At 43.1% G+C, this 23496-nt stretch overlaps 6 protein-coding genes across 6 annotated transcripts; 4 read left to right on the forward strand and 2 right to left on the reverse strand.

Moving 5' to 3' along the window:
- Nucleotides 1-3831: 3831 nt before the first annotated feature.
- On the forward strand, nucleotides 3832-11585 carry BDB00DRAFT_868895 (uncharacterized protein; the record flags this gene model as incomplete). Its single annotated transcript, XM_053126521.1, has 12 exons — nucleotides 3832-3950; nucleotides 4060-4232; nucleotides 4313-4477; nucleotides 4578-4981; nucleotides 5073-5153; nucleotides 5253-5568; nucleotides 5643-6025; nucleotides 6162-6186; nucleotides 6310-8596; nucleotides 8661-9201; nucleotides 9274-11235; nucleotides 11334-11585. The coding sequence occupies 12 exons, from the start codon at nucleotides 3832-3834 to the stop codon at nucleotides 11583-11585; spliced, it is 6708 nt and encodes a 2235-aa protein (XP_052983322.1).
- BDB00DRAFT_52174 (uncharacterized protein) lies at nucleotides 11579-13577 on the forward strand. Its single transcript, XM_053117716.1, has 7 exons — nucleotides 11579-12080; nucleotides 12168-12212; nucleotides 12303-12497; nucleotides 12587-12829; nucleotides 12917-12979; nucleotides 13057-13190; nucleotides 13276-13577. Exons 1-7 carry the CDS (start codon nucleotides 11903-11905, stop codon nucleotides 13357-13359), a joined length of 942 nt encoding a protein of 313 aa, XP_052983323.1. The 5' UTR covers nucleotides 11579-11902; the 3' UTR covers nucleotides 13360-13577.
- Nucleotides 13578-13688: 111 nt separating this feature from the next.
- On the reverse strand, nucleotides 13689-15271 carry BDB00DRAFT_936593 (uncharacterized protein; the record flags this gene model as incomplete). Its single annotated transcript, XM_053129231.1, has 6 exons — nucleotides 15121-15271; nucleotides 14797-14981; nucleotides 14562-14711; nucleotides 14370-14467; nucleotides 13863-14278; nucleotides 13689-13786 (listed from the first exon to the last, which is right to left on the reverse strand). Exons 1-6 carry the CDS (start codon nucleotides 15227-15229, stop codon nucleotides 13689-13691), a joined length of 1056 nt encoding a protein of 351 aa, XP_052983324.1. The 5' UTR covers nucleotides 15230-15271.
- A 2951-nt stretch (nucleotides 15272-18222) lies between these two features.
- On the forward strand, nucleotides 18223-18471 carry BDB00DRAFT_727018 (NEFA-interacting nuclear protein NIP30; the record flags this gene model as incomplete). The annotated part of the gene is made up of 1 exon (XM_053118257.1): nucleotides 18223-18471. A coding segment is annotated over one exon (249 nt), but the record flags the coding sequence as incomplete, so codon positions are not given.
- Nucleotides 18472-19755: 1284 nt separating this feature from the next.
- Nucleotides 19756-20771, reverse strand: BDB00DRAFT_868899 (uncharacterized protein; the record flags this gene model as incomplete). Its single annotated transcript, XM_053126522.1, has 6 exons — nucleotides 19756-19779; nucleotides 19870-20039; nucleotides 20129-20282; nucleotides 20437-20496; nucleotides 20579-20645; nucleotides 20725-20771. The coding sequence occupies 6 exons, from the start codon at nucleotides 20769-20771 to the stop codon at nucleotides 19756-19758; spliced, it is 522 nt and encodes a 173-aa protein (XP_052983326.1).
- A 1194-nt stretch (nucleotides 20772-21965) lies between these two features.
- On the forward strand, nucleotides 21966-23475 carry BDB00DRAFT_806638 (glutathione S-transferase). The gene is made up of 5 exons (XM_053122278.1): nucleotides 21966-22114; nucleotides 22223-22343; nucleotides 22436-22549; nucleotides 22666-22825; nucleotides 22937-23475. Exons 1-5 carry the CDS (start codon nucleotides 22108-22110, stop codon nucleotides 23213-23215), a joined length of 681 nt encoding a protein of 226 aa, XP_052983327.1. The 5' UTR covers nucleotides 21966-22107; the 3' UTR covers nucleotides 23216-23475.
- The last annotated feature ends 21 nt before the right edge of the window (nucleotides 23476-23496 follow it).

The raw sequence follows: 23496 nt of genomic DNA on the forward strand, positions 1-23496 counted from the left end.
GAATAAGAGAGATGGAGTACACATCATTCATGATAATGACGATGAGTCGGTATCTATGATTTCATCGTTTATCGTCATGCGATACTGCTGCCTAATGATGGTACTCGCCAAAAGGAGCGTAACACTATCATTTGACCAGCAAAGAAAATTCCCATCTTCATTGGCACGGACCAGCAAGGGAAAAAGAAAGTTGTAATCCCAGAAGAGTCTTTCGTACATCACGAAACGAGACATACATTTTCTGCTGCGGGGTTAACTGTGACATACATACTGTAGTCAGTTTATATAACACAACTAGGGCGCACATACACACACGCAAACATGGTTGCTTGCTCGGATCGGCGGGTTTCTCACGATGTTTTGTAGATGCACGTCGCTTTATTGACTTCCACGAATGTCTTTCTCTCCTACGTTCTTACTTTCTGTTATTAGATTGAGACTCTTACGCGTGACTCCTCTGAAGAACGTTAAAAACGCCCTTTCTCACCCCCTCCCCAAATTACTTTGTACATATGGAAATAGTCTGTCTACTATGCAATTTACAGTGGTACAAAGCATCTCGGTGATGATGCATTGAAAGATTGTAAACAAGTAAACTGGCAGTAAAAGAGCCAATTAGGAGTGGACAGACACGGTACGCATGGCTGGGTAGCAGTTTGTATTATCTTTACTTAACGGCTGACAACACCTTTTATGATCCCTCTTGGCTGAAGCGTTGATAAGATACAAGTGCTATACATATCTCAGGGGTAAATTAACGATGCGACGTCATATTAGATATGCTCTTCAACATTACTCAGCCCTACTATAGATATCGGTTATCGACGACGCCACAAGTCAGCAAACTTAAGGCGTTGCCTATCCATAATGTGTCCCGAGTAAAGCGTTGCAATCTTGCCATATCTACCTGTAAATTTACCGATATTGATCATCGCTAAACTGTTTTGCGATATGTACGTTTTTACTCCTGGCGGTACCATAACCATACCAGTGCATAAATATAAAGGGATCGTAAATGCAAAAGGCAAGCACAATGGCATTTTGGCTCGCTGATAAAGAAGAGCTAAAAAATACGAGGTTTGTGAATCAACAAATGACGTTTGAAAGTTAGCATCGGTACTGTAAAGGCAGTGGACTATATTAGTCGCACTATAAATTTCTCCTATATCAAGTAATAAAAAAGCCAGACAAGATACGTATGTACCGGTCTTGCGTAGCATGAGCGTGAGGCTCTATCCGCTCGTTACAGGCTTACTTTCGGTAGACTCATTGACGTGAGCGACTTGAAGTGATTGACGGAGTTGGGGTAGGCGCAACTTAAGCCTGATAAAGCATTGCACCTGTCCACGATGTTGATGGATGCAGTGCAGCTGTCGTCAGCGTTTCCGCCACTGCGATGTAGTGTTGATTTGATTATGGCAATTAGTATGAGAACATGTCTCGTTAATGGCATCTCACTATGACGGTAAACCTCTCATCCACTGTAGATCGTCACTGGAACTGTTCAAAGCAGATTAGGCGGTTAAATGCTACATTTACTGTCATGTGTGCATATTTACGCTATAGAATACTCATCGACTTGAGTCATTATGTTATATTGTTGTCCCGCGGAAATGCATCTAAATAAAGATCAACAGGCCCATGTGTAACTTTCCTTGCCCTTGTGCTCCAATGCGCGTTATGTACAATCTTTTCTCAGTGCTGTGATGTGCCTGTTGAACGGTGTTGCTGGGCTTGTTTCTCTTTCGCTTCATCGACTTGTTGGAGGAGGCACCTTGAGCATTGAACATCATTAATACCAGTATCCGCTTGATAAACCGGATGATTCGCTAAACCGAACATCGATCAGTTGGCTGTGACATATCGGCAGAAATCACCTAATGAAAGCTGTATTCTGCTAGTCATTTCACATCGGTAGCCGAGAAGTCAATTCATTCAAGATTGATACACTGTTCTGTTTTGCTGCTGATGCGATGTGATGCAGCGGCAACAGGTTGGTGATCAGCAAGCTTATCCATTCTCATATCCCAGATGCAGCCCAAAATCAAGCATTGCAACACACTGGGCCGTTTCTATCCAGAACCTCATTGCTCGCGTAGTAAAAAACAGCATTTTAGTCTACATGAACCTACATGTAGTATATATTCGTTTGGCAGGAAAGAGACTGCCGTATAATACGTGTTGCACGATTTCATTGTCTTATGTACTCACACTATTAAAGCGTTGTATGTATGATATGCAGAATACTTACGGAAATTTGAAGCAAACGGTTGCCCTTTGTTGTACATAGGATAGTGCATGTGAGCTTATGGTTAATTCAATGAACATGTAGATGAAAAGGAGGACAAAGCAGTAGCACCGGTGCCAAAATGTAAAGTGAGAGATTGAAGGATGTTGGACGGTGTACAAGTAAAACAGAGTTTTAAGACCTATGATTCGTTTACTCGCTGCTAATGCGCGCTCGCGTGGGTTGAGTGTGTGGGGAGCAGCCAAAAGCGCCAACACTGTTGCACACGGACACAATGGCCCGGTGGTGGACAAAAAATAGTGTCGTACAGGACAATTATGTTTTCTTTTTGGCAAATCTATTACAAGAAATGTTTCATCGGATGATGCAGGATGTGTTGTAGTTATGATATGCAGAAAACACTGTGTCTATAGATCACTGAGACGCTTTGCCTTTTACTAGCTAGATACTAAAGCAAAACACTGATAAGTGCCCTTTGAATAGGTGATAAGGTGGATGTGTTATTTCATTTACTGATAGATCTTTTGCATAGTCTGATTGGGTGGTGCGTGTGCAACCAAGCGGCCTTTTGTGTGCTTTTTCCCTGTGTCACCTAGTGGCTGTTGTTTAGGAAATTCGATTCTATTCTATTCTGTCTGGCGGATCTCTGGCTCTGTTAAATCGAGGGCTCCTTTGAGAAATCGAGGTTCATGAATTCAAAGATATATTAGCCACAAGAAAAAAAAGAAGTATATGTTATAGTTTGTGCTGTTAATGCACGACAGTATTATAGTAGCAGCATTATATGTCATGCATACAATGTTTATGTTGAAATTTTGACGCAGCGTTGCACAAGAGAGAGAAAAGAACCCACTTTCCTAACTCTAAACAGCACATATTGCCAAGTAGGAATACAGTCTACGACACAAATATAGGTCATATCCTTTATAACTGCTACTGCTAAAAAGACGTTGCTCGGCACTATCTCTAGCACTCAAAAAAAAACAAAACAAAAATTGGTTGAGACAGAAAAAAAAACAGATGGATCGCCGCTTCAATGTCTGTCAATCCCGGCAAACCAACAAAGCAGAAAAAAAAAATACGCCACTTGAAGATTTTCGTAAATAGGGCACAGACATCTCTTTTTATCAAGGAGTTGGCTTTGCATCATCCCATCATCAATCATTCTCTTCCGTATTCAATATGTGACGTAGTAATAAACCAGTTTGTAAACCCTAATGCCAGGAACTGACGAGATGATTACGTGTGCCTGACTTGAATGGTGCCTGAAATTATACTGGAGGAAGCTCTTTCCTGCTGCTGCTGCTGCTGCTCGGCCCAGAACTCAATATATCGTCATCGTATTTGAAGCGGAGATGCGGTCAGGGAAGAGGTTTTCCAATGTGCTTGTTGCTGCTAACGATCACCCCGAGACCGTTGATCCAAATTCTGTAACCTTCCCTTTCTCTCTCCTTCTCTCTCTCTCTCTCTCTTTTCTTCTACCTTTTCTTCACTTCTTTATACTTTCCCTCCTCCTCCCCATTTTCCGGTGCCTTTTGCAGGCCAAATAGCGTGCGCGTTACATTTACTAATTCAGTGGCCCCATGGTCGCCATGAATCTTTACAACTATGACCTGGAAATTACACAGATTAATGGTTATACGTTTGAAACCCCCAAGTTATTGGAAGGGGTGGACAATGTCGCCATTGCATATGGTCAGAGGTACAGTATTAAAAAGGGGCGGGTACCTGACTTGTGATTTTTTAACATAAAAATGCACTAATACTGGATACTGATATACATATATACGCATATGGTACAACAGACACAGGGATCGATTACCTGTAGTGGCAAAGCTCTCCTATCACGCTTTACGACTCGAACGAGAATACCATATGGTGAAACGTCTTTATCGCCACGCCGACGCCAAACAACTGCTCTGTCAGCCGCTCGAAAAACTGTCATTGCCGAATGGCCTCATTGCACTCATCTTTGCCGACTATGGTAACCTTATAGTAATAACCGATGGGTTTTCTACGCGCAAACATTTTTTTCTTACTTGCTTTTCTTATAACCTTTTCAAGGCACCAACAAGCTCGATGCATATCAGCCAACAACAACACAATCAACGTCTATCACTGCTAGTACCACCAATGACGACGAACAGGCACCGCCCCTCGGCATTGGCACGTTTTTAGACTTTGCCATCCAATGCTGCAATTGCCTAGAACTCATTCATAAGCAACAGAGTAAGTAGTACACGCAGAAAGACAGACAATAATGAAATTGGGGGGGGGGGAAGGTTATAGATCTGATATATTAAATGAATGACAATTTAAATTACCCTAGTTGTGCACGGTGAAATTAAATTGAACGCCTTTCTATGGCCGGAAAAAGAGACAGCGAAAATATGGAACTTTGGAGCCGGTGCGCGTAGTTTGGAGAACAACTTGACATCAGAGGGATGGCGCAAGACCGTACAACGGAATGGTGCCAACAATTTCTGGCAGATGCTTATTTACATGTCGCCTGAACAAACAGGTCGAACCACCTTTCAGCCTGACCATCGTACCGATCTATACAGCTTGGGCATCACCTTCTTTGTCGTTTTAACGCAGTCCATGCCTTTTGCTTACAACAGTCCCATGGAGATCGTTCATAGTGTGCTCAATCGCAGAATCCCCACTTTGCACCAAGTGCGTACGGATGTCCCGGTCGCGATTTCATCCATTGTTGAAAAATTGACGAATAAGGTATAGATCGAACACAATTACCCTCCCCCCGTTTCTTCGCCTCTAGCTTTTGGTAATATTAAACAACTGACTGATATTTTCGTTAACATAGTCACCTGATGAACGGTATTCGAGTGCACATGGATTGCGAGAGGATTTAAAAGAATGTCAGCGCCATTGGAAGGGTGAAAAGGTTTGTATTCGTGACGACGTAGCAGAAAATACAAGATCACTGGATGACGGATTGGATGTTGTCACGGGATCTAAATGTTTACATATGCCTGAACGTTAGGAAATACAATCGTTTGCATTGGGCAGAAACGATATCGCGAGTGTCTTTACATTACCCAACGCATGCTTCGGTCGTGAAAAGGAAATCGAGCAGATCAGTACTATTATTCGACGAACAGCATACACCTATGGCCATGTCGTTCCACGCCGGTCGCGCCTCGATAGCAGCACAGTAGATTCGCTCTTGACACCACTCGAAGATGCAGACAAAAACCGATTATCATTGTTCAAACGTCTGAGCAACAGCAATAAACGTACGAGCAACTTGTTTAAACGGCGCACCGAGACGATCTCTATTTCTGGCAGTGCAGGAGTTGGTAAAATACATTGGATCCTACAGTCAAAATTAGACACGGTAAAAAAAAACCTTACAAAAAAAATTGTTTTTTAGGCAAGTCCACACTGCTACGACAGATTCAGCAAGTTGCACGGGCATACGGCTACATTGCCACTGCCAAATTCGATCGACGCAATCCCATGCCGTACGGATGTATCTTGAGATGCATGAGCATCTTTTTCAAACAGATACTGACCGAAGTGCCGAGCGAGGTGGATCGGTTTGCCAACATGCTGAAGGAGCAGTTGGGTCCCATTGCACAGCTGCCTATACTCTTACTGGACAACGTGCCTGAGATTCGGACACTCTTGAGCGAGGCCAAGGACACTAGGCTATCAGCAGAATGTGATATTGGAGGAAGTGAAATCAAGATGCGGTTCCACTCGGCCTTCATTGAAATATTCCAAGTCATGGTGCGGTACAAGTTTGTAACTTTGGTAAGCCAGTTCAAAACATTTCCAAATTCACCGGGTGACGTTGATTACGTCCATGTTGTGCAGCGCTCTTGACTAATTTTGGTATATGCCGTCAACGCAAATCACGCAATAATCACCCCACGAACAAAAATAAAAGTTTCTCGAAGATCTGCATCAAGCGGGTAAGTCTGTGTAACGTGACACGACAGCAACAACAAACAATGATTAAAAACTGACATTACGTTTTGTGTGTGTAACTCAACTGACTTTTTTTTCCGCTTTCTTTTCTTTTGGTGTGTTAACAGACGACGCTTCTATCGAGCTCCTCGAGTCTCTTATTTCCGCTCGTCTCAACTTTCTCGTCATCATCACCTACCGTCGATCCGAGCTATCTGAATCCGTCAACAAGCTGCTACAGAACGAGAACGCTGCCGTCACGCACGTCAAGCTGGACAACCTCGAAAAGGACGCATTGATGGATCTGGTGCGCACGCCGATGCATCGAAATGAAGAAATCGACAGCGTCCTACTCACACCGCTTGTTGATTTCATATACCAAAAAACGCGCGGCAACCCATTCTACGTGTGTCAACTGCTGACAACACTCGAGAAGAAGGGTCTTTTGTACTTTACATGGGAGCAGCAAGGACGGTGGGAATACAATCTGCAGGAAATCGAAAAGGCACTTTTGAGCGAAATGGGTGAAAAGAACCAGGACATTGACGTCGAGTTCCTGGTGCGTCGGCTCAAGGAACTACCGAGGGATGGACGTAAATTTGTGAAATGGGCGTCGTTCATTGGCAACAACTTTTCGTTCGAGACAGTCCGGCATTTGATGATGGACTGCGAAAACGATACGAGCTCGGCATCAGAATTGGACAGTGATAACGAGTTCGACAATGAAGAATTCTCGCCGTTATCAGCGTCACCACGCAAAGAGGCACCGTTGGAAATGAAACGCAAGAATGATGCCATCAATGGATTGCAGTCAGCGCTACAGCAAGGATTTATCGAAGCGTTTTCAAACGACGAATTTGGCTTTAGCCACGACCGGTATTCACAGGCTGCCATGATGCTAGCCAAGCCTGAAAAGCGCGACAAGCTTCATCTTAAAATCGCCTCTTACTTTATGGATAAGCCCAACGTTGACACGTTTTGGGTCGCAGACCATCTTAAGGCAGCACTGCATTTGATCAAGGCTTTTGACAAAAGGGACAAGCACCGCGCGCTCTTGATTCAAGCAGGCAACAAGGCTTATGGATCGGGTGCTCACAATTTGGCGTACTCGTACTATGCCGGTGCACAAGAGCTGCTGAGCCAAGACCCTTGGACGGATGGACATGACAGCAGCTACCAAGAAACGTTACACCTTTTTACTCGTCTGGCAGAGATCAGCTGGTTTATGGGATACGGTGTGACTCCCGATCTGCTCAACACAATTTTCAAGAATGCAAAGTCTGCTATCGACCGTGCTGCAGCTTACCGTATCCAACACCGCTATCACTTTTCCCGCAAAGAACATCAAAAGAAATCATCGATACTGCTCGAATGTCTAGCCGAGTTGGGTATTGAAAACGTACGTCTGGACCTGATGGACGAGGAGCTGCGCAGGCTGCACGAGGAGACGCGTAGTGAGGTGCTTGCTCTCGGACTGGACAAGGTCTCCGATCTGCCTGTGTGCGAGAGTCGTTTGATTCGCACGCGGCTTTCCATTTTGGAAGAGGTGTGTCTATGGGCATACTGGATGAACGACACCAAGGCCATCCTATCCATCGGTTCTCGACTTGTGTTGATGACACTGCAACATGGCACATCACCTACGACCGGCGTCGGATTTGTATATTTTGGCATCGCTGCCATGCAACTTTTCAAGGCTTACGAGTTTGGACAACAAATTGGCGCGGTGGGCGTATCGCTCTGCGACAAGTATGGTGGCAATTCCGAGTCAGCACGTGCTCGATATCTCTATGGTGCGTTTTTGAGCTCGTGGAAGCATCACTATCGCGACTCGTTGCCATTGTTCCGTCAGTCGCTCAAGCAGAGTCTGTTGGGTGGCGACAGAATCTATGCCACATTTTCTCATTTGCATATTGTGATGGGCATGCTGCTGTGCGGCGAGAACATGTCGGACACGCTACGCGAAGCCAAAATGTGTCTCGATGAAGTCACACGATGGAACGAATTTGGTACATCCATCTTGGTCACGACTATCATCCGCATGGTATTGGCGCTCCAGGGCAAGACTTTCCTTACCGAAGATAAGATCTTTGATGACAAAGATTTCGAGGAAGCCCCGTTTGTAGCAGAAATGTACGAGCAAAATCCAGATTCCGGACTGCCTATGTTTTGGTATTATGCTCTCAAATTGATCGTCCTGGTTATCTACGGATACGACGAGGCGGCGTTCAAGATCGGACACGAGTACGCCCAGCTGGCGGATATGCAGCCTTCGCACCGACACACACATCTCATGTTGTTCTTCCACTGTTTAGCCATGATACGGTTGGTGAGAAGTGGCAAGGGCGACCGAGACGCGTTACTGAAGCAGATCGAAAAGCATCATGATACGCTACAGGAATTTGCAAAGCACTCGTAAGTTTTTATTTTTTACCTTCTTTCACAGTAGTTTGTAATAGTTACCCTCTTTCAATATCAGGCCTCAGAACTTGCAAATGTTTGTTTCGTTGATCGACGCCGAACTCGCTTCTTTGACACCTGATATGCGACGTACGGAGCAATTATACGACTTGGCCATTGACCAAGCCAAGAGTGGCCAATGGGGACTCGAGACGAGCATCATGTATGAACTGGCCGGTGAATACTACATCCGCTGCGGAGCCCGTCATGTTGGCGCCTTGTTGATTGATAAGGCAGTGGCCGGATACCGCCATCAAGGATGCTATGGTAAAGCCATACAGCTTGAGCAGCTCCATGCAAGCTCACAAAAGACCAGCGATACGATTTGCCGTCACATGGAAGTGCAAACAGAGACTCATGTTGTCAGCCCAAGGCGAGACTCGTTTGGCGACATCAGTCTTTCTGAACCTTATTCTGTCGACGTGTCGACGAGTGCCCAAGCGTCCCCCGAAGAGACCTTACTCACGCTGGACGTGGTGGATCTCGCATCGATATTGAAGAGCTCTCAGATCATTTCGAGTGAAATGAACTTTGAATTGCTGATGGAACAGTTACTTGGGGTATGTTGGTTTTTGCTATGGATGAACATGTGGCTTTAATGTCGAGACATTAAAATCTTAGTTGATTCTTAGATTATCTTGGAGAATTCCGGTGCTGAATCGGGTGTGATCATTATCAAGGAAAACTCATCGTTCCTGATCATGGCACGTGGTTCACAGGCTGAAGGCTGTGAAATCCTAAAGTCACCCAAGCTATTGTCCGAGGAAGCCACATCCATGGTCAGCCGTGTGGCTCGCTACGCCATACACACCCAAGAATCCCTGCTCATCCCCGATATTCACGAAGATCCACGCTTTAACGACTTTGCAGCAGCAGTCAAGTCGGTGATCTGCGTTCCTATCACACACAAATCTGCGATTGTCGGCTGTATCTACATTGAAGGTGCCGTTGGATCGTTGACCGCACGCCATGAAGTTGTTTTGCGCTTGCTGTCGCAACAGATCGGCATTTCGGTCACCAACGCTCTCTTGTTCAAGAGTATCCAAAAGGTCACCTATGCCAATGTCAAGATGATTGAAAACCAAAAGGCCGCTCTCGAAGAAGCACGCAAGAGTAAAGAAGCAGCATTACGAGCCATGAAGCTCAAAGCAGACTTTTTGGCCAACATGTCACACGAATTACGCACACCCTTTTCTGGTTTCTATGGCATGATTTCGCTGCTTTCAGAAACTTCGCTGGATGCTGAACAGTCAGACATCGTTCACACTGCCAAGGAAAGCTGCGAAATGTTACTCAAGATCATTGACGACCTGCTCAATTTCTCCAAGCTTGAAGCCGGTAAGGTAGTACCCGATCTAGGCCCACTGGCGGTGGAAGAGCTGATTGCCGACACATTCGAAATTCTGAGCTCCTTGGCAGCGCGTAAAGGCTTGGAACTGGCATACATTGTTGAACCGGATGTGCCCGAAACTGTGACGGGCGACTCGTCGCGTCTGCGACAAATCTTGACGAACCTGTTGGGCAATGCCATCAAGTTTACGCACGAAGGCGGTGTAGTGATCAAGTGTTGCCTCGACGAAGAATTGGAGGATGATCATGTGCGACTCAAGTTTGAAGTGATTGATACTGGTATTGGCATCAACACCGTACAGCAACGCAACCTGTTTGAACCCTTCTCGCAGGTGGATGGAAGCACCACACGGATGTACGGTGGCACGGGCCTGGGTCTCTCAATCTGTCTACAGCTCGTACGTCTTATGGGTGGCAACATTGGCGTTATCTCGCAAATCGATCACGGATCCAATTTTTGGTTCTCGGTTGTTGTCAGACGCGTTGGCAAAGAAGCCGAAGAAGCGCGACCCACGCCTAGCTTGCAGTTGCGACAGAGCAGTATTCTCATGACAACCAACCAGGACGCTACGGCCAACATGATGCACGCCCTATTAGCGGATCTGAACCTCAAACGCAACACCACAGATATGCAGCACGCAATTGCACAAGCATTGCAGGAGCGCCACGAAATCCTGTTGTTGGACATTCCACCCATGCCCAACAGCTACATTGCACAGCAGCTACAAAGTGTCGATGATGATCCCGAGTGTGATTTACACATCATTCTTCTTTACACTCCTGCAACAGAAGGTCACAAGGTTGCTGCAGAGGCCACTAATTCCGCATCGGATCGCCGAGGCCGCATTGTCAAAATGGCCAAGCCTGCAAGACGCGCAAAGCTACTACGTGTACTTGAACAAGTCCTTAGTCAGCCACGACTCACTATCCAAACGACACCTATCCAACAGCAACAGCCCACACCAATGGTTACGCCCATGCCCACACCCGTGAAAGCCGTGCCTTCGCAACCCACCAGCAAGATGGCCGAGTTCTTCACTCCCGATGAGCTTGAATGGTTCAGGGAAAAGCCGGTCTTGATTGCCGAGGACAACATGGTTGCGCAAAAATTACTGCGGAAACAACTCGAAAAGATGGGTTTCGTTGTCGAAAGTGCCAATAACGGTGAAGAAGCAATTCAGTTGTGGCAACAACGACCGGATAACCATTTTGTTATCGGCTTCTTTGATCATCATATGCCTGCGGTTCGTATCCTTCTTTAGCCCTTGAAATTGAACAAGCTTAAATGTCTTGATTGGCACAGTTGTCAGCTAACAATGGCTATGTATCGATTTCTTTCTAGTGCGACGGCGTTGAAGCAACCAAAAAGATACGAGAAATGGAAATGGCCAATGATGAACGACCCACGCGTCTTCCAATTATCGCACTTACTGCGGACATCCAGGACAGTGCCCGCGAGTATGCGATTTCTGCGGGTATGGATGGCTACTTGACCAAACCATTGATTCCCAAAGACCTTGCTGTCACGCTACGTAGACTCTGTCCTCCACTTCAGTCACAACAAATCCAGCAATCACCATCACCACCGCCGTAATCTAGCAGCAAACGATAACGATACTCCTCCTCTCATTCTCTTAGAAAATCGTAAAAAAGTTTCTTTTGTATTTTTATTATTTTATTGTACATTTTTATATTCACCCGCACACACTTCATCCTCTTGCATACACGTTTCCGTAAAAATAATACCACCCCTTCCCCACTATATACTTTGCATCATTCAAAACCCAAAAAACAAGGCCCTGTTTATTTAGAAAGAAGACTCCGAAGCTTCTCTGCTTTTTACATATTCTACAACTCACATTTTCTTCTTTTTATTCCTGTTGTCCGGCTTTTCTTTTTCCAACTTAATTGATGTTCAACTGGCTATGGAATGCATTCAGTCGACAATCCGTCTCTCACGTGGAGCAATCACAACACGATGACGATCCTTCCAACACCGATCGTCATGTTAAAGAGATTAACGCACAAAGTGACACTAATGATCCTGCACCATTTGACGACACAGACACGAATAAGACGCCAACACAAGGTGAATACATACTTGAAAAGCTCCAAGTGCGCATATAAATATAGAGTCTATGTCTAACTCGCACGCGTGCTACTGTGTTCGTTTTAGATACACCAACAAATGAAAACAGCAAATCTCGATCGCGTTACACGGGTAATTTGTGCCCCCCCCCCTCTCATACCTTTCAAACAGTAGCAAAAGTGCATTAAAGAAGCTCTTGCACTCTAACACACACACAAAAAGTCAAAGATATACAGCCAGTGTTGTTTTACTGTCCCTATCAGCATTGTTCCTACTCGGCCTCACTTGCAGCAACGACATGTCAACATATTCGCCGAACACACGATTCAAATTTTTTCGTATTGCTATCAAACCAAGACGCACATGCTGCTCTGTTTACTACAAGTACACCATCTGATCAATCCATTTCGTTGCTAGGTATAGATAGATCCTTTTGCTCCATCCAATATCCACGACTTTTTGCTTATCGTACATGTTAATTCATGATGGTTTCTTACTTCTATCAGATCGCAATACATCCATTGAACCGACAGTACGATTGATAGCCGTAGACAACAATGATGTCAATGGAGATAAAAAACATATCCATTACTATTGCCCATACCAGAACTGTTCACATGATACGGATGAGCAACAGGAGATCACTCGGCATATTCGCCTAAAACACTATCCCGATTTACCTGAAAATGGCAAAGCAGAGCACCAATGTTATCGAACAGTGGATGGCAAAGTCATTGTTGATTTCTCTGGTATGGTACTACGGTAAACTAATATATGGATATCATTGAGTCATCCCAACGGTCGTGCGGTTCTGATCATGATGTATTCAAATGTAGAGAAATATCATTCGGTTCTACTACCCAACACAGTATTGATACCATGTGATGCGAGTGGTGACGGTAAGAAGTTTTTTATTTAATTATTTGTTGTCAAGCATGAAGTAGTGCATATGTTTTGACACAACTCTTTTTATTAGTTCCTAAACAATATGCTAATGCTATTTTGAATGATCCAATTACGGCCTCTTCATCGAAAGCTGCGCCAAATGGAAACAAGTCAGCAGTAGCATCTACTAAACCGAAAGAAAAAGCAACAAAAAGACGGCAGCAGGTATGCTAGGAGATTGTAAAAGAAAGTTGTCAATGATGAATACCAGTCAACTTGACTATGACTAACTCTTTTCGGTAATAAGAAGGCACCCGAGCCACCAGCTAGGCGCAGGAATCCAAAGCGACGGAAACGCAATCCTTTAGAGCAAGAGGAATGGGTTCTTTATTAATCAACGCAAAGTGTTTAAAGATGTACATAATAAAAAGAGGATGTGTAATAATAGCATCGTATGTAACTATACATAGGTCTCACACTTACAAACACGAGTTCTTTGAAGATGACGGAATATCACCTAAGCCATGTAGATGGATGATTGCTCCAATAGCAAATATGCTGCGAAGGCTGTCTTTCTTCTTCTTCTTATTTATATAACAATAGGACAAAATTACTCATACAAGACATATTGGTTGATCCCAGTGACTTTTTTTTTAGGAAAACAAGGAAATTAATGTAGAAAAAATGCATATGTGGAATGAAATATATGTAACGAGCGGCTTATTACTGTCCCTCCTCCTTGACGTCATCTTCTGCCTTTCGCTTCTCACCAGTGACAGCTTCGGTAGTGCCCTCTCCTGCGAACTCCTTTGACTCTGCACCTGTAATTTCAAAACAACACGAACTTTAGTAAATACAACGACCACTCTGAACGATGTTGTGTTTTTTCATTCTTACCGTTTGCTGAAAAGAATTGTGCGCTGACCGACTTGTCAAACAGTTCACGGACCATCTGGCGAGCTTCGCCACTCGACAGCAAAACGAAACCAGAACCATCATCCTTTCGAGTGATCTTTTCTACCTTATCCTTGCCAACCAAATCTTGCAACTGTGTGTCGTCGAGGTCCTTGGCATTTCTGAATTTGAGCAAACGGTGGTTGGCGCCTTCGTACAAGGCCTTTTTGTCGTTGTTATTGTGCTGCTTACGGTTGCCCTTCTTGTTGTCGTTGTTGTCGCCGCGGAACTTTTTGTTGCCGAATTTTTGTTCGCGTTCCCACACGAATGCACTGAACTTTCTGGAGACTCTCTTCTTTTCTGCAGAGTTCTTATCCATATTTCGGTACTTTTTGAACTTTTCATCCAGATAAGCTTTCCTATGGTGTTAATAAGTGAGCAATCCATGTAAGTGTCTGGTTTTTTTCAATGTCTCCAATTCACAAAATTCACACAGGAGTCCTAACGTACTTTGTCTTTAAGAGAAGATCGGTGCCTTCATATTGCAAAGACTTTTGCGCAACTTCTTCGGCGAGTTGGGGACTATCGAATTCGACGAAGACACTTCCCTGATAAATCAAATTGAAAAAAATCAGTCAACCCAAAACCACCACAATACACGTTTCCCCTTTGCCCAACGTTTCGAGGATTGAGAATATTTACCTTGAACTTTGAGGGACGCGCATCAGTTTTGCGGAGACGGACAGCAAGCACTTTGCCATGCTCTTGGAAAAAGTCTTCAATCTTGTCCTGAAGTTCAATCAAAGCATCCACAGGCTTCTCGTTGTTCTCATCCACCAAGGGAAATCCTTTCTACAATAGCCCACGCAAATTGAGTCAAGTCAGTTTAGTTCCCAGTTGCCCTACCAAAAAGACACAAAAAGATTTGACATCTTACAGCATAAACGGACCGAGCCACAAAGTTTTGTTCTACCAAGGGCTTGGTGCGTCTGATCTGATCACCCGCTTCGTTTAATTCCACAAGATCAGAATTGGCAGATCGCAAAGCAGACACAACGGTATCCTTGTCATCAGTAATCATTTGCATCTTTTTGAAGCCAACGATAGTTTCGAGAGGGATCCCTATATAAAAATAGAGTAGGTTTTTGCCCTTGTTACTTACTATTTCTGTTCTCGAACGCTTATAGAAAAAAGTTTTTTTTTTGAAGGAAATCGCGTAAAAAGTGACCACACTCTTTCCCCCCCCCAAAAAATATCTTACAGCCTTCGCTGTTCTTCTTGGAAAGGAAGAACAAAAACTTGTCAAAGGGAAAATTGGAATCGCTAAAGTAGAATTCTACTTGCTTGACGATCTTGGCGTTTGTGTCCATTATTTTTTTGTTGTATAGGTGTGTTCGTGTGGCTAGAAGAAGAAAGGAAGAGGCAAAAAAAAAATTTAGGCGGGGATGACTTTGATGGGCCCCAATGCTCGGTTCTGATTGGGTCATTTGAACGAATAGAAACAGAATCAATGCTTCTTTACGTCTCCCCAACAATCAAAAGTTTACCGTAATCATCAGTACTACTTTAAAAAAAGCAGAAAAGGTAGCAGCATTGTGATTCCCTTCTTATATATTTTCTCTTCACCCGGATATGTATACAATTAGAGCCAATCTTACTCGGCTCTTTACGGATTTTTTTCGCTTACAAAATAGACTCTTACAGTAGTAGAAATTTAGAGGGGATTTTGTTTGGCGGTGTCACCGAGAACGTCTGACAGCATTATTTATTATGATGTTCTTTTACTAGCTACTGTGCGTAGCTAAAGAGATACTCCGGACATGAGCAACACTGTTTAGGGTGCTGTTGCTGCTGCTGCTGTGGGTTGGCCATACAGTTTGAACATATAAGCAGAAAGGGCACGAACAGATTCGCATATGATATCATCATTCCTACGCTTCATTTTTGTGACGGTGTATAGTATGAAGCATTGTACTTTTCTTAGTTGCTATAGTAGTGCATGTAGCTCTAGTCGTGACTTTGGTAGAGTCATATCTCCGTGTAAAGCTATCATGGCAATTCGACATTGAAGCACTCATCTTCCTTTCCATGCTGTCCTGTCGCTCAAAATATCATTCCATGAGCCGATCTGGTTAAGGATTTAAAAGACGGACATGCCTCAATAGGCAGATGATGGATCGACGCTGCTTGTTGGTATCGCCTTATTTGCAAAGCTCAAAGCGGATATATGGGGATTGTTGTTGCGCTCTGCTTATAGACCTTATCGTGCTTGTTGAATAGAATTCCTCGCCCACTTTAGGCTACAGCAGCAGCAGCAGCAGCAGCAGCGATCACTTGTAATTTAGGCACACATGTTCACAGATGTTTGGATATCGAGAACACACTTTCAAAAGACAAAGCACTTCGTCTTTGAGGAACTAGTGTCAAGCCAAAGATGACAATTTTCGCTCCTTGAAATGGAAAACGTACTTTTTCGAGAGAGAACTTTTATCTCTAAAGCCTGGCAGTACCTATTGCTGACATCATCCGCCAAGCAAAAAAAGAGCAATGACAGTTTCAGTGATCTTCATAACAGAAAATAGGGCTTCTGAAGCTGGTTGTGAAGAGTGCTACAGGTGAACACGGAGGCAAGGCGTTCTTCCGGTGCTGGGTATTAAGGCATCATACCCGATAATGAATTACATGTTGGATTGTTCATTTTTTGCAACTTGTCGTCCTTCCAATACGAGTTGGTAACGGTGTATTACGGTGCCTGCTTAGTATCATTGCTACACTGCTTGGGTGTATAGCAGCTACCTTGCCTTTTTCAATCAAGTACAGTACAAGGAAACCAGGGCGAGCGTTTGGTATGTACCTGAAAACCGGACTCGGGGTTCCCATATAAGAAGCGGAGATGGTGCACAAGGTGAAACACGGATCGACACTATATACTACAGCGGCATGACAGCGACCGTGTGTGTTTCCATAGTGTCAATCCAACGATACTTCTTTTACTTTTGCTTTGGCACAGCAAAGAACAAAGGAGAAGCAGAAGGGCTCTACAAAGCCAATCACGTGATTGGGCGACTGCGCTTGAAAACCAGTCTTGACCTGCTGATCCACTAGCGTGTGACTTTTTTTGGTTTTTTGAAAAAGTATAAATACAGGTCCATTTTTCAGAGCAAGGATTTCTTTATGCAGTAGCACCAACAGATGTTTGGGGGCATCGGTGTATACTTTTCCCTACGGGGCCCCATAGGAAAATGACAAAAAGCACATTGGTGTGCACCACCAATAGACAAAATCAATAACACAAAAAGTGTTGTTGACGTCTAAACTATCTGATTGTGTGTGTTTCCTTGACCAACAAGGTGCACCACTACAAAAATAAATAAGAAAATGATAAAAATAAATAAACACAAAAAGTGTCGTTGAAGTCTGATTGATTGCGTATAGTAGTTTGAAAGAAATTCGAAGGCTGCAGTAATGGCAGGATCTTCAAGGCTGCCGTCTAATTAACAAAGTTGTAGCGCTTGTCGTTGGACTTTGTCTTCCTGAATGTCAGCTCCACTACATTTATAAAAAAGGAGTGTTCCGTGAAGCACAGACCGTCTCGCACTGGAATTTACGCTCGCTTGTCATTAGCAGCCAAGTACTACAATGATGCTACAGCTTTTTGAAATGGCATTTCAATCGAGTTGCACGATTGCAATAACGAACAATGGCTGTTCTTTTTTAAGCGCTTAGTACGCGAGAATTATATTTGCAATCGCAGTTACAGTTATTACCAGCTCCTGCAATCCAGCTCTCGGTGAAAACGGTTTTTTCATATAATATCCTCGTCACCATCAAAATAGCACTGTTACGTACATAGTGAAGCAAAAAAGCATTTTCTAGTGCAAGATATATTTCGACCCGGCGTTAGCATTTTATATTGGCACCTTAGATTGTTAAACGCGATGACAATATATACAGTACGACCAAGGAGGTGTACTTTCAATCAAATGTTGCACGTAAAAGCTTACATGAATCAATGAGCTTCCAAAGCCTCCTGATTGGTTTGAGTGTAGGCCTAAGTACTCGGAGGTTTGCTATAGACAGTGCTACAGGGCCCAAAACTCCGGCAATCAAATTCGAACAGACGACTTGGGGCTTTTCACACTTATTCTCCTCGAATCCTACTGAACAAAATGAAATTCGTTTCTCGCTCCATTGTCGACCAAAATCAAGAACAGGAGATTGAAAAAAACGACAGTCAAGAAGGTTAGAACTATAAAAATATAGCAAATAAAGCTGGTTTTTTTTTCTGTGGTGTGCGAATTCAATTGCGATTGAGTTAAAAAGAGCCATACACGGGACCAACAATAACAAAAAGATATACAACTACAAAAAAAAAGGCAACAGTAATGATGCGCCTCAAGAAGATTACGATCCACGGACACTTTATGAACGATTACAAGAACAGAAGAATATGAAAGAAGAGTTGTTCCAGGAGCAAACGCGGTTAAGCAACCTGATCAAACGCGTAGACGACGAAGAGGCCGAATATTACCAAACCTTGTCGGATGTTCAAGAAAAGTTGGATGTGGAAAAGAGACGAAAGGAAAGCGAAGAATTAGAAGCTTTCAAAAAGTGCGTACCTTCTCGTTATTGTTTTATTCTTCCTTTTGTAGACGGCATATATTACACAAAAAGAAGTTTATTTAACGAAATTGATGGTTATATCGCGGCAGGGCACAAGCACGACATACGGTTTCCACACCTGAATTACCAACCGCAACGGCGGCAAGTGCTACACCATCGTCATCATCAACAGCCACCACTGGTCCTAAGCAAGGTCGACGCAGGTCGTCAAAGAATGCACTGGATGGTTTAGTGGTAGTAAAGAAGAAGCGATCAGCAGATGACAAGGAAGACGAGGAGAAGCAGGATGACAAACATCAAGCGAAAAAAGCCAAGCCTACAACGGCAACTACGACCAAGACGGTAACCGAACCGAGAAAAGACGAATCAACAACAACACCATCATCGTCAACGGGTGGATTATCATCCTTGATGGCAGCTTACAGTAGCGACAGCGATGAAGACGACGACGAATGATGGGATCGCATTACCACTCAACAGCGAAAAAATAACCGTCTGATTGCTTGGTCTGATGCTACAGTCGTATAGCTGCCGAGCAAACAGGGAGCAGGAAAGGGCAGTCATTGTACATATAAAACTTTTCATACCAACTAATATATATAGACTCATTTTTGTTCAAGTTAAACATCCGTCCTCGTCCATAAGAATTAAAATAATGGTTCAACTTTCAAAGCGAGGCGATTTCGTTTTTGACTACAATCCCAATGACTAGTACCCCGAAGCATGGACATTAGGACCACCGTTCTCAGTGCGGTTTTGATCCTCTTAATTGCTACCATCATACTGGCTCGAACGTGTTGTACTAATGCAGCGGTCAGCCTACACAAATGCGCGCTGCTCCTCTTCTATGCATCTTTGCTAAGGTCGTTTCCAACATAGACATGGCTGTAAACAGTGTATATATGCGCCAACATCAAACGGCTCTACGAAGACACAACAAAAAGACTATCACAAGTAGCTGGCGGCAAACTAACATCCGCAGATATGATATTAATAGATTAGTTAATTGAAAGTGGTGCACAGTTAATGATATATTGTAGTCTTTTCTCCAGAGACATATTCAACATGTTAACTAGTGATATATACTATTTGTAGTAGGACATATGGTATTATGCTTTCAAGCACTTTTTTTTGTACATGTAAAGATGAAATTTTTAATGGGGTGGAAATTTAGTACTATTAGTCGAGGTGTCCTACTCTTTCTTGTCATTTTTTTAGAAATAATTGTGTATACAAGAATTACTAGCTTAAAACAAATGATCGTTTTGATGGTTTATAATGCAACGTATTCGAGAACCTAAAATGATCAGCAAATCGTTAAAAGTCCAATTCTTTTGTGCGTTATCATTTTTGATGCAGTCATTAGAAAGGACGAAAATATGCATACCTGTTTATGAGGCAAGAATGCTAACCAATCCGATGTTGTAGTAGGCAACAATCCCATAGCATTGACCTTATAAACACCGAGTAACATGGTTAATATATGCAAGCCCAAAAAGACCAATTTAGGTACAATCAGCTCAGTGGCAGTTTCTTTGGATTCGAAGCGTGCAAAGTCTACATGGACATTACAACATTGAGTTTTTCCCCAATAAAGACATATCCACTTTTTTTCCCTCTGTTTATCTGATGCTGGAAATCCTTACTTTGTTGAAGGGACATGATCGCTTTGGCAGGCTGGAAGAACAACATGGCGGTAATCATGACACTAAAAATTTGCACACCGTTTCCGGTCATATAAAGCATGAATGCATTCATGGGTATACTCTTGGCCGGGCTCCATGCAACATCCCAAGCTCTCTATATAGACATTAAGCTTTATAAGCTAGACTATCATGACCGTCTATGCACCGATTCTTGCAAAAGAAAAATTAAAGGCGCGTGTAACGCGTCTTTACTCCTTCTCTTCTCCCATCCCTCTACATTCTTTAGTCATTCGCGTTCCATCTTTTACCCGGATCTTTAATGCAGTATCATTATGTGTTTCTTGCGCTGTAGATTGTCGTGTCGATTTCTATTTTTATTTTTAAGAATGAATACAATTTTGTAACGGTATCACTGTAGTAAGAAAGGAAAAGGACGAGTGTATAACGTACTGATCCAGCTTTGGCATTCGAAAGAGCGCCCTGTTCAAATCCAACGGGGTTGGCAATGTTTGACTTTCTAAACGGGTGATTCATATATAAAAGTGAGTCACATTGTATCAGAGTTATGCCTAATATAAAGCGTCGATTTAACTAACTTTTTGATGGGATTTATTGACGCATAATCGATCGACCAGTCTGCCATGATGTAAGTTGTGTTGGAAACAAAGAAGAGAAGCGGACTTTGGCGAAGAGTTGTACTTAGAAAGCTGGCTCGCATTGACTGAAGTAAAAATCGAGGCTCACGATAAACCTATCTATAAATCAGCCATCTTTGTATGTCAAGCTCCATATGACTAGGTACTTGGACTTTCATATGTTTTTTTCTTAGCTTATAGCATCTTTTTCATATACAGGAAATAAAAAAAAAGCCGATTCATCCTTGTTCACGACCAGCTCATAGTTATCGATTACCCGCACAAACAGTTCCAAAACTTTACAGTGTTGCCGTCTGATATGTATTACGCATGTATCAAAGATTCTACTATATTTATAAACTTCTGGTTTGACATGACAGATGCAGCAAGTAGATATTCTATACTTTGAGAATATATCGAAAACGAGGAAATCGACGATGGCAATTCAGGTTCCTTTTTATGGGGGTCTATAACTGTATGTGGGAAGCAAAATGCAGTATTATAATAGCTACATATAACTTTTAATACAGTAATACTTTCCACTTCCTGAGACCTTTGCTCACGTATATACCCATGTCGCTGCTGCTCAAACATAGTACAGACACACCCCGGGTCGAGTCTTAAAATCAGCGTTTCGGCTGTTTATAATTACTTGACCCTACACGTAACTTGATCATGGTCAAATTATAAAGTGGTAGCAATGTGGTTTTATCCGATATCATTACTGTGTTTTACAACAAGCAAGGAAACTTGTATAGGGGCTATGATCGAAGTCAAGTTTGGTAATTTTCGTACGCAATCCATTTTTGAGAAAGCATCCATCCGAAGAGACATGCTTAATTAGTAAGCAAACCTTATTCCTTTGCCACTTTTCCATCCTTCAGTTTACTAGGTACTCGGTAGTAGATCATTCTAGAAACAGAGAAAAAATCCAAATAATGTCAATTAGAGTGGTGCTTGTTTCGCATAGTCGCACAAGTTTTCAACTTTAAAAGATCTTATGGATGACGAATCTTTTGAAACGCAACAATACACAGCGGATTATTATCCCAACAACGAAGAAGTGTGTGCATCAGATGTTATCATACACAAGTAAAAGTAACATATGCCCTGGTAGATCGTTTGTCACACTAATACTTGTCCCATAATCTTTTAGTTCTTGCGTCATGTGCATGAAAGTAAGAATTTGCCTGCGAAATTGCGTGCGCGCGTGCGCCGTTGATTCACCGACTAGGCCGTGGCCGAATTTGTCAGCAACTTATTAAACGCATAAAAAGCGTTGCTCCGGGGAGCGCGACGCTTTTCCCCCCGGAAACACTTTTTTTTTAAAAAAAAACTATAACAATGTCTGGTAAGCACAATGACAAACGCCTTTTTGGGACTTTGTAGATTGCACGTCCACAAAAGAAAGGAACTGAAGCATTGACTCAAGTACTCTCTTCTATTGCTCAAAAAATAGATAAAGCTGTCTTTTACACTGCTGCTATTTGCCCATACGCTCAACGCGCTGCCATCGCGCTCAAGGAGATTGGATTAGAGTATGAGCACGTTGAAATTGACTTGGCCAACAAACCCTCTTGGTAAGTCACGACGTAATCACGGTCTCCATAGTCAAAAGAAAAAGAAAGTTTTTTTGCTTATGAACATATATATATATATATATATATAACAGGTACCCGAATGTCAATCCCGAGTCCAAGGTTCCTGCTCTCACAATTAACGGCAAAAACATCGCTGAGTCTCTTGTCCTTATTGAACTGGCCAACGACTTGAAGCCCGAGAAGGGGTAAGCTCATAGTGCCAAGTGAAGGGAAAACGGGAAAGGAGAGGCAGAGAAGGGGTTTAAGAAATATGCGCAAACGTTGTTAAAGCAAACTCTAATGTGTGTGTACAACATTCTAGTTTGCTTCCAAGCGATCCAGTGCAGCGTGCTCAAATCCGATTTGCAATTGAGTACTTTGCATCCAAGGTTAGCTCGGCATGGTATGGTTTCTTACTTCGTGACTACAGCAAGGAGAATCTTCCAAAGTACACTGAAGGCCTTGAAGCCGCATATTCTCGCGTAAGTCGTTTTCCTTTAACTATAGTACTATATTGGAATTTTAAATGCTTGAGGGCACTGCTACCGATACCTGTACGTATACAAGACACTGATGGCTGTGATGTTGTATAGATCAACGAACTTTTGCTTGAACAAGCTCCCTCTGGCCCTTACTTCCTTGGCTCTGAATATTCACTCGCTGACATTGCAATCGCGCCATTTGTCGCTCGTCAGGCAGCCACTCACAAAGCCTTGTTGAATGGCCTTGAAATTGAAGCTGTCAAGAAATATCCTCGTCTCCAGGAATGGTTAAATGGCATCGTCAGCCGACCCACCTTCAAGGACACCTACCCTGGTGATGATGCTATTGTCGATGGCATCAAGTCCAAGTGGAACATCACCAGTCTTTAAGTTATAACATTCCTTAACCATATCTTAAATAGTATCTTCATTTTTTTTGTACTCATGTCCCCGCCTTCCATGAAGATGCGTATATTTAAAAGGATGTTTATTTGCGTATTCGTAACAACTGTTGGTTTTGAGCATCGTCTCTTCTGGCGTGGATACGTAGTGCCACACGTTCGTTTCAAAGCTTAAATTTACTTGTTATTTTATGATCCGATATAATATATAGCGCAATAACATCTTGACACAAACATCATAGCGGCTAAGTATGTGCAACAGAATACACT

This window comes from Zychaea mexicana, assembly GCF_025766255.1.
Source record: "Zychaea mexicana strain RSA 1403 chromosome Unknown BDB00scaffold_11, whole genome shotgun sequence".
Classification (NCBI taxonomy): Eukaryota; Fungi; Mucoromycota; class Mucoromycetes; order Mucorales; family Lichtheimiaceae; genus Zychaea; species Zychaea mexicana.

Bases quoted from the DNA above. Each gene is read 5' to 3' on its own strand.
- BDB00DRAFT_52174 (XM_053117716.1), top strand. From the start codon at position 11,903: ATGTTCAACTGGCTATGGAATGCATTCAGTCGACAATCCGTCTCTCAC. The intron at 12,081-12,167 runs GTGAATACATAC...TGTTCGTTTTAG, and splicing joins GAATAAGACGCCAACACAAG to ATACACCAACAAATGAAAAC. The intron at 12,498-12,586 runs GTATAGATAGAT...TACTTCTATCAG, and splicing joins TCAATCCATTTCGTTGCTAG to ATCGCAATACATCCATTGAA.
- BDB00DRAFT_806638 (XM_053122278.1), top strand. The intron at 22,344-22,435 runs GTAAGTCACGAC...TATATATAACAG, and splicing joins TTGGCCAACAAACCCTCTTG to GTACCCGAATGTCAATCCCG. The intron at 22,826-22,936 runs GTAAGTCGTTTT...GATGTTGTATAG, and splicing joins TTGAAGCCGCATATTCTCGC to ATCAACGAACTTTTGCTTGA.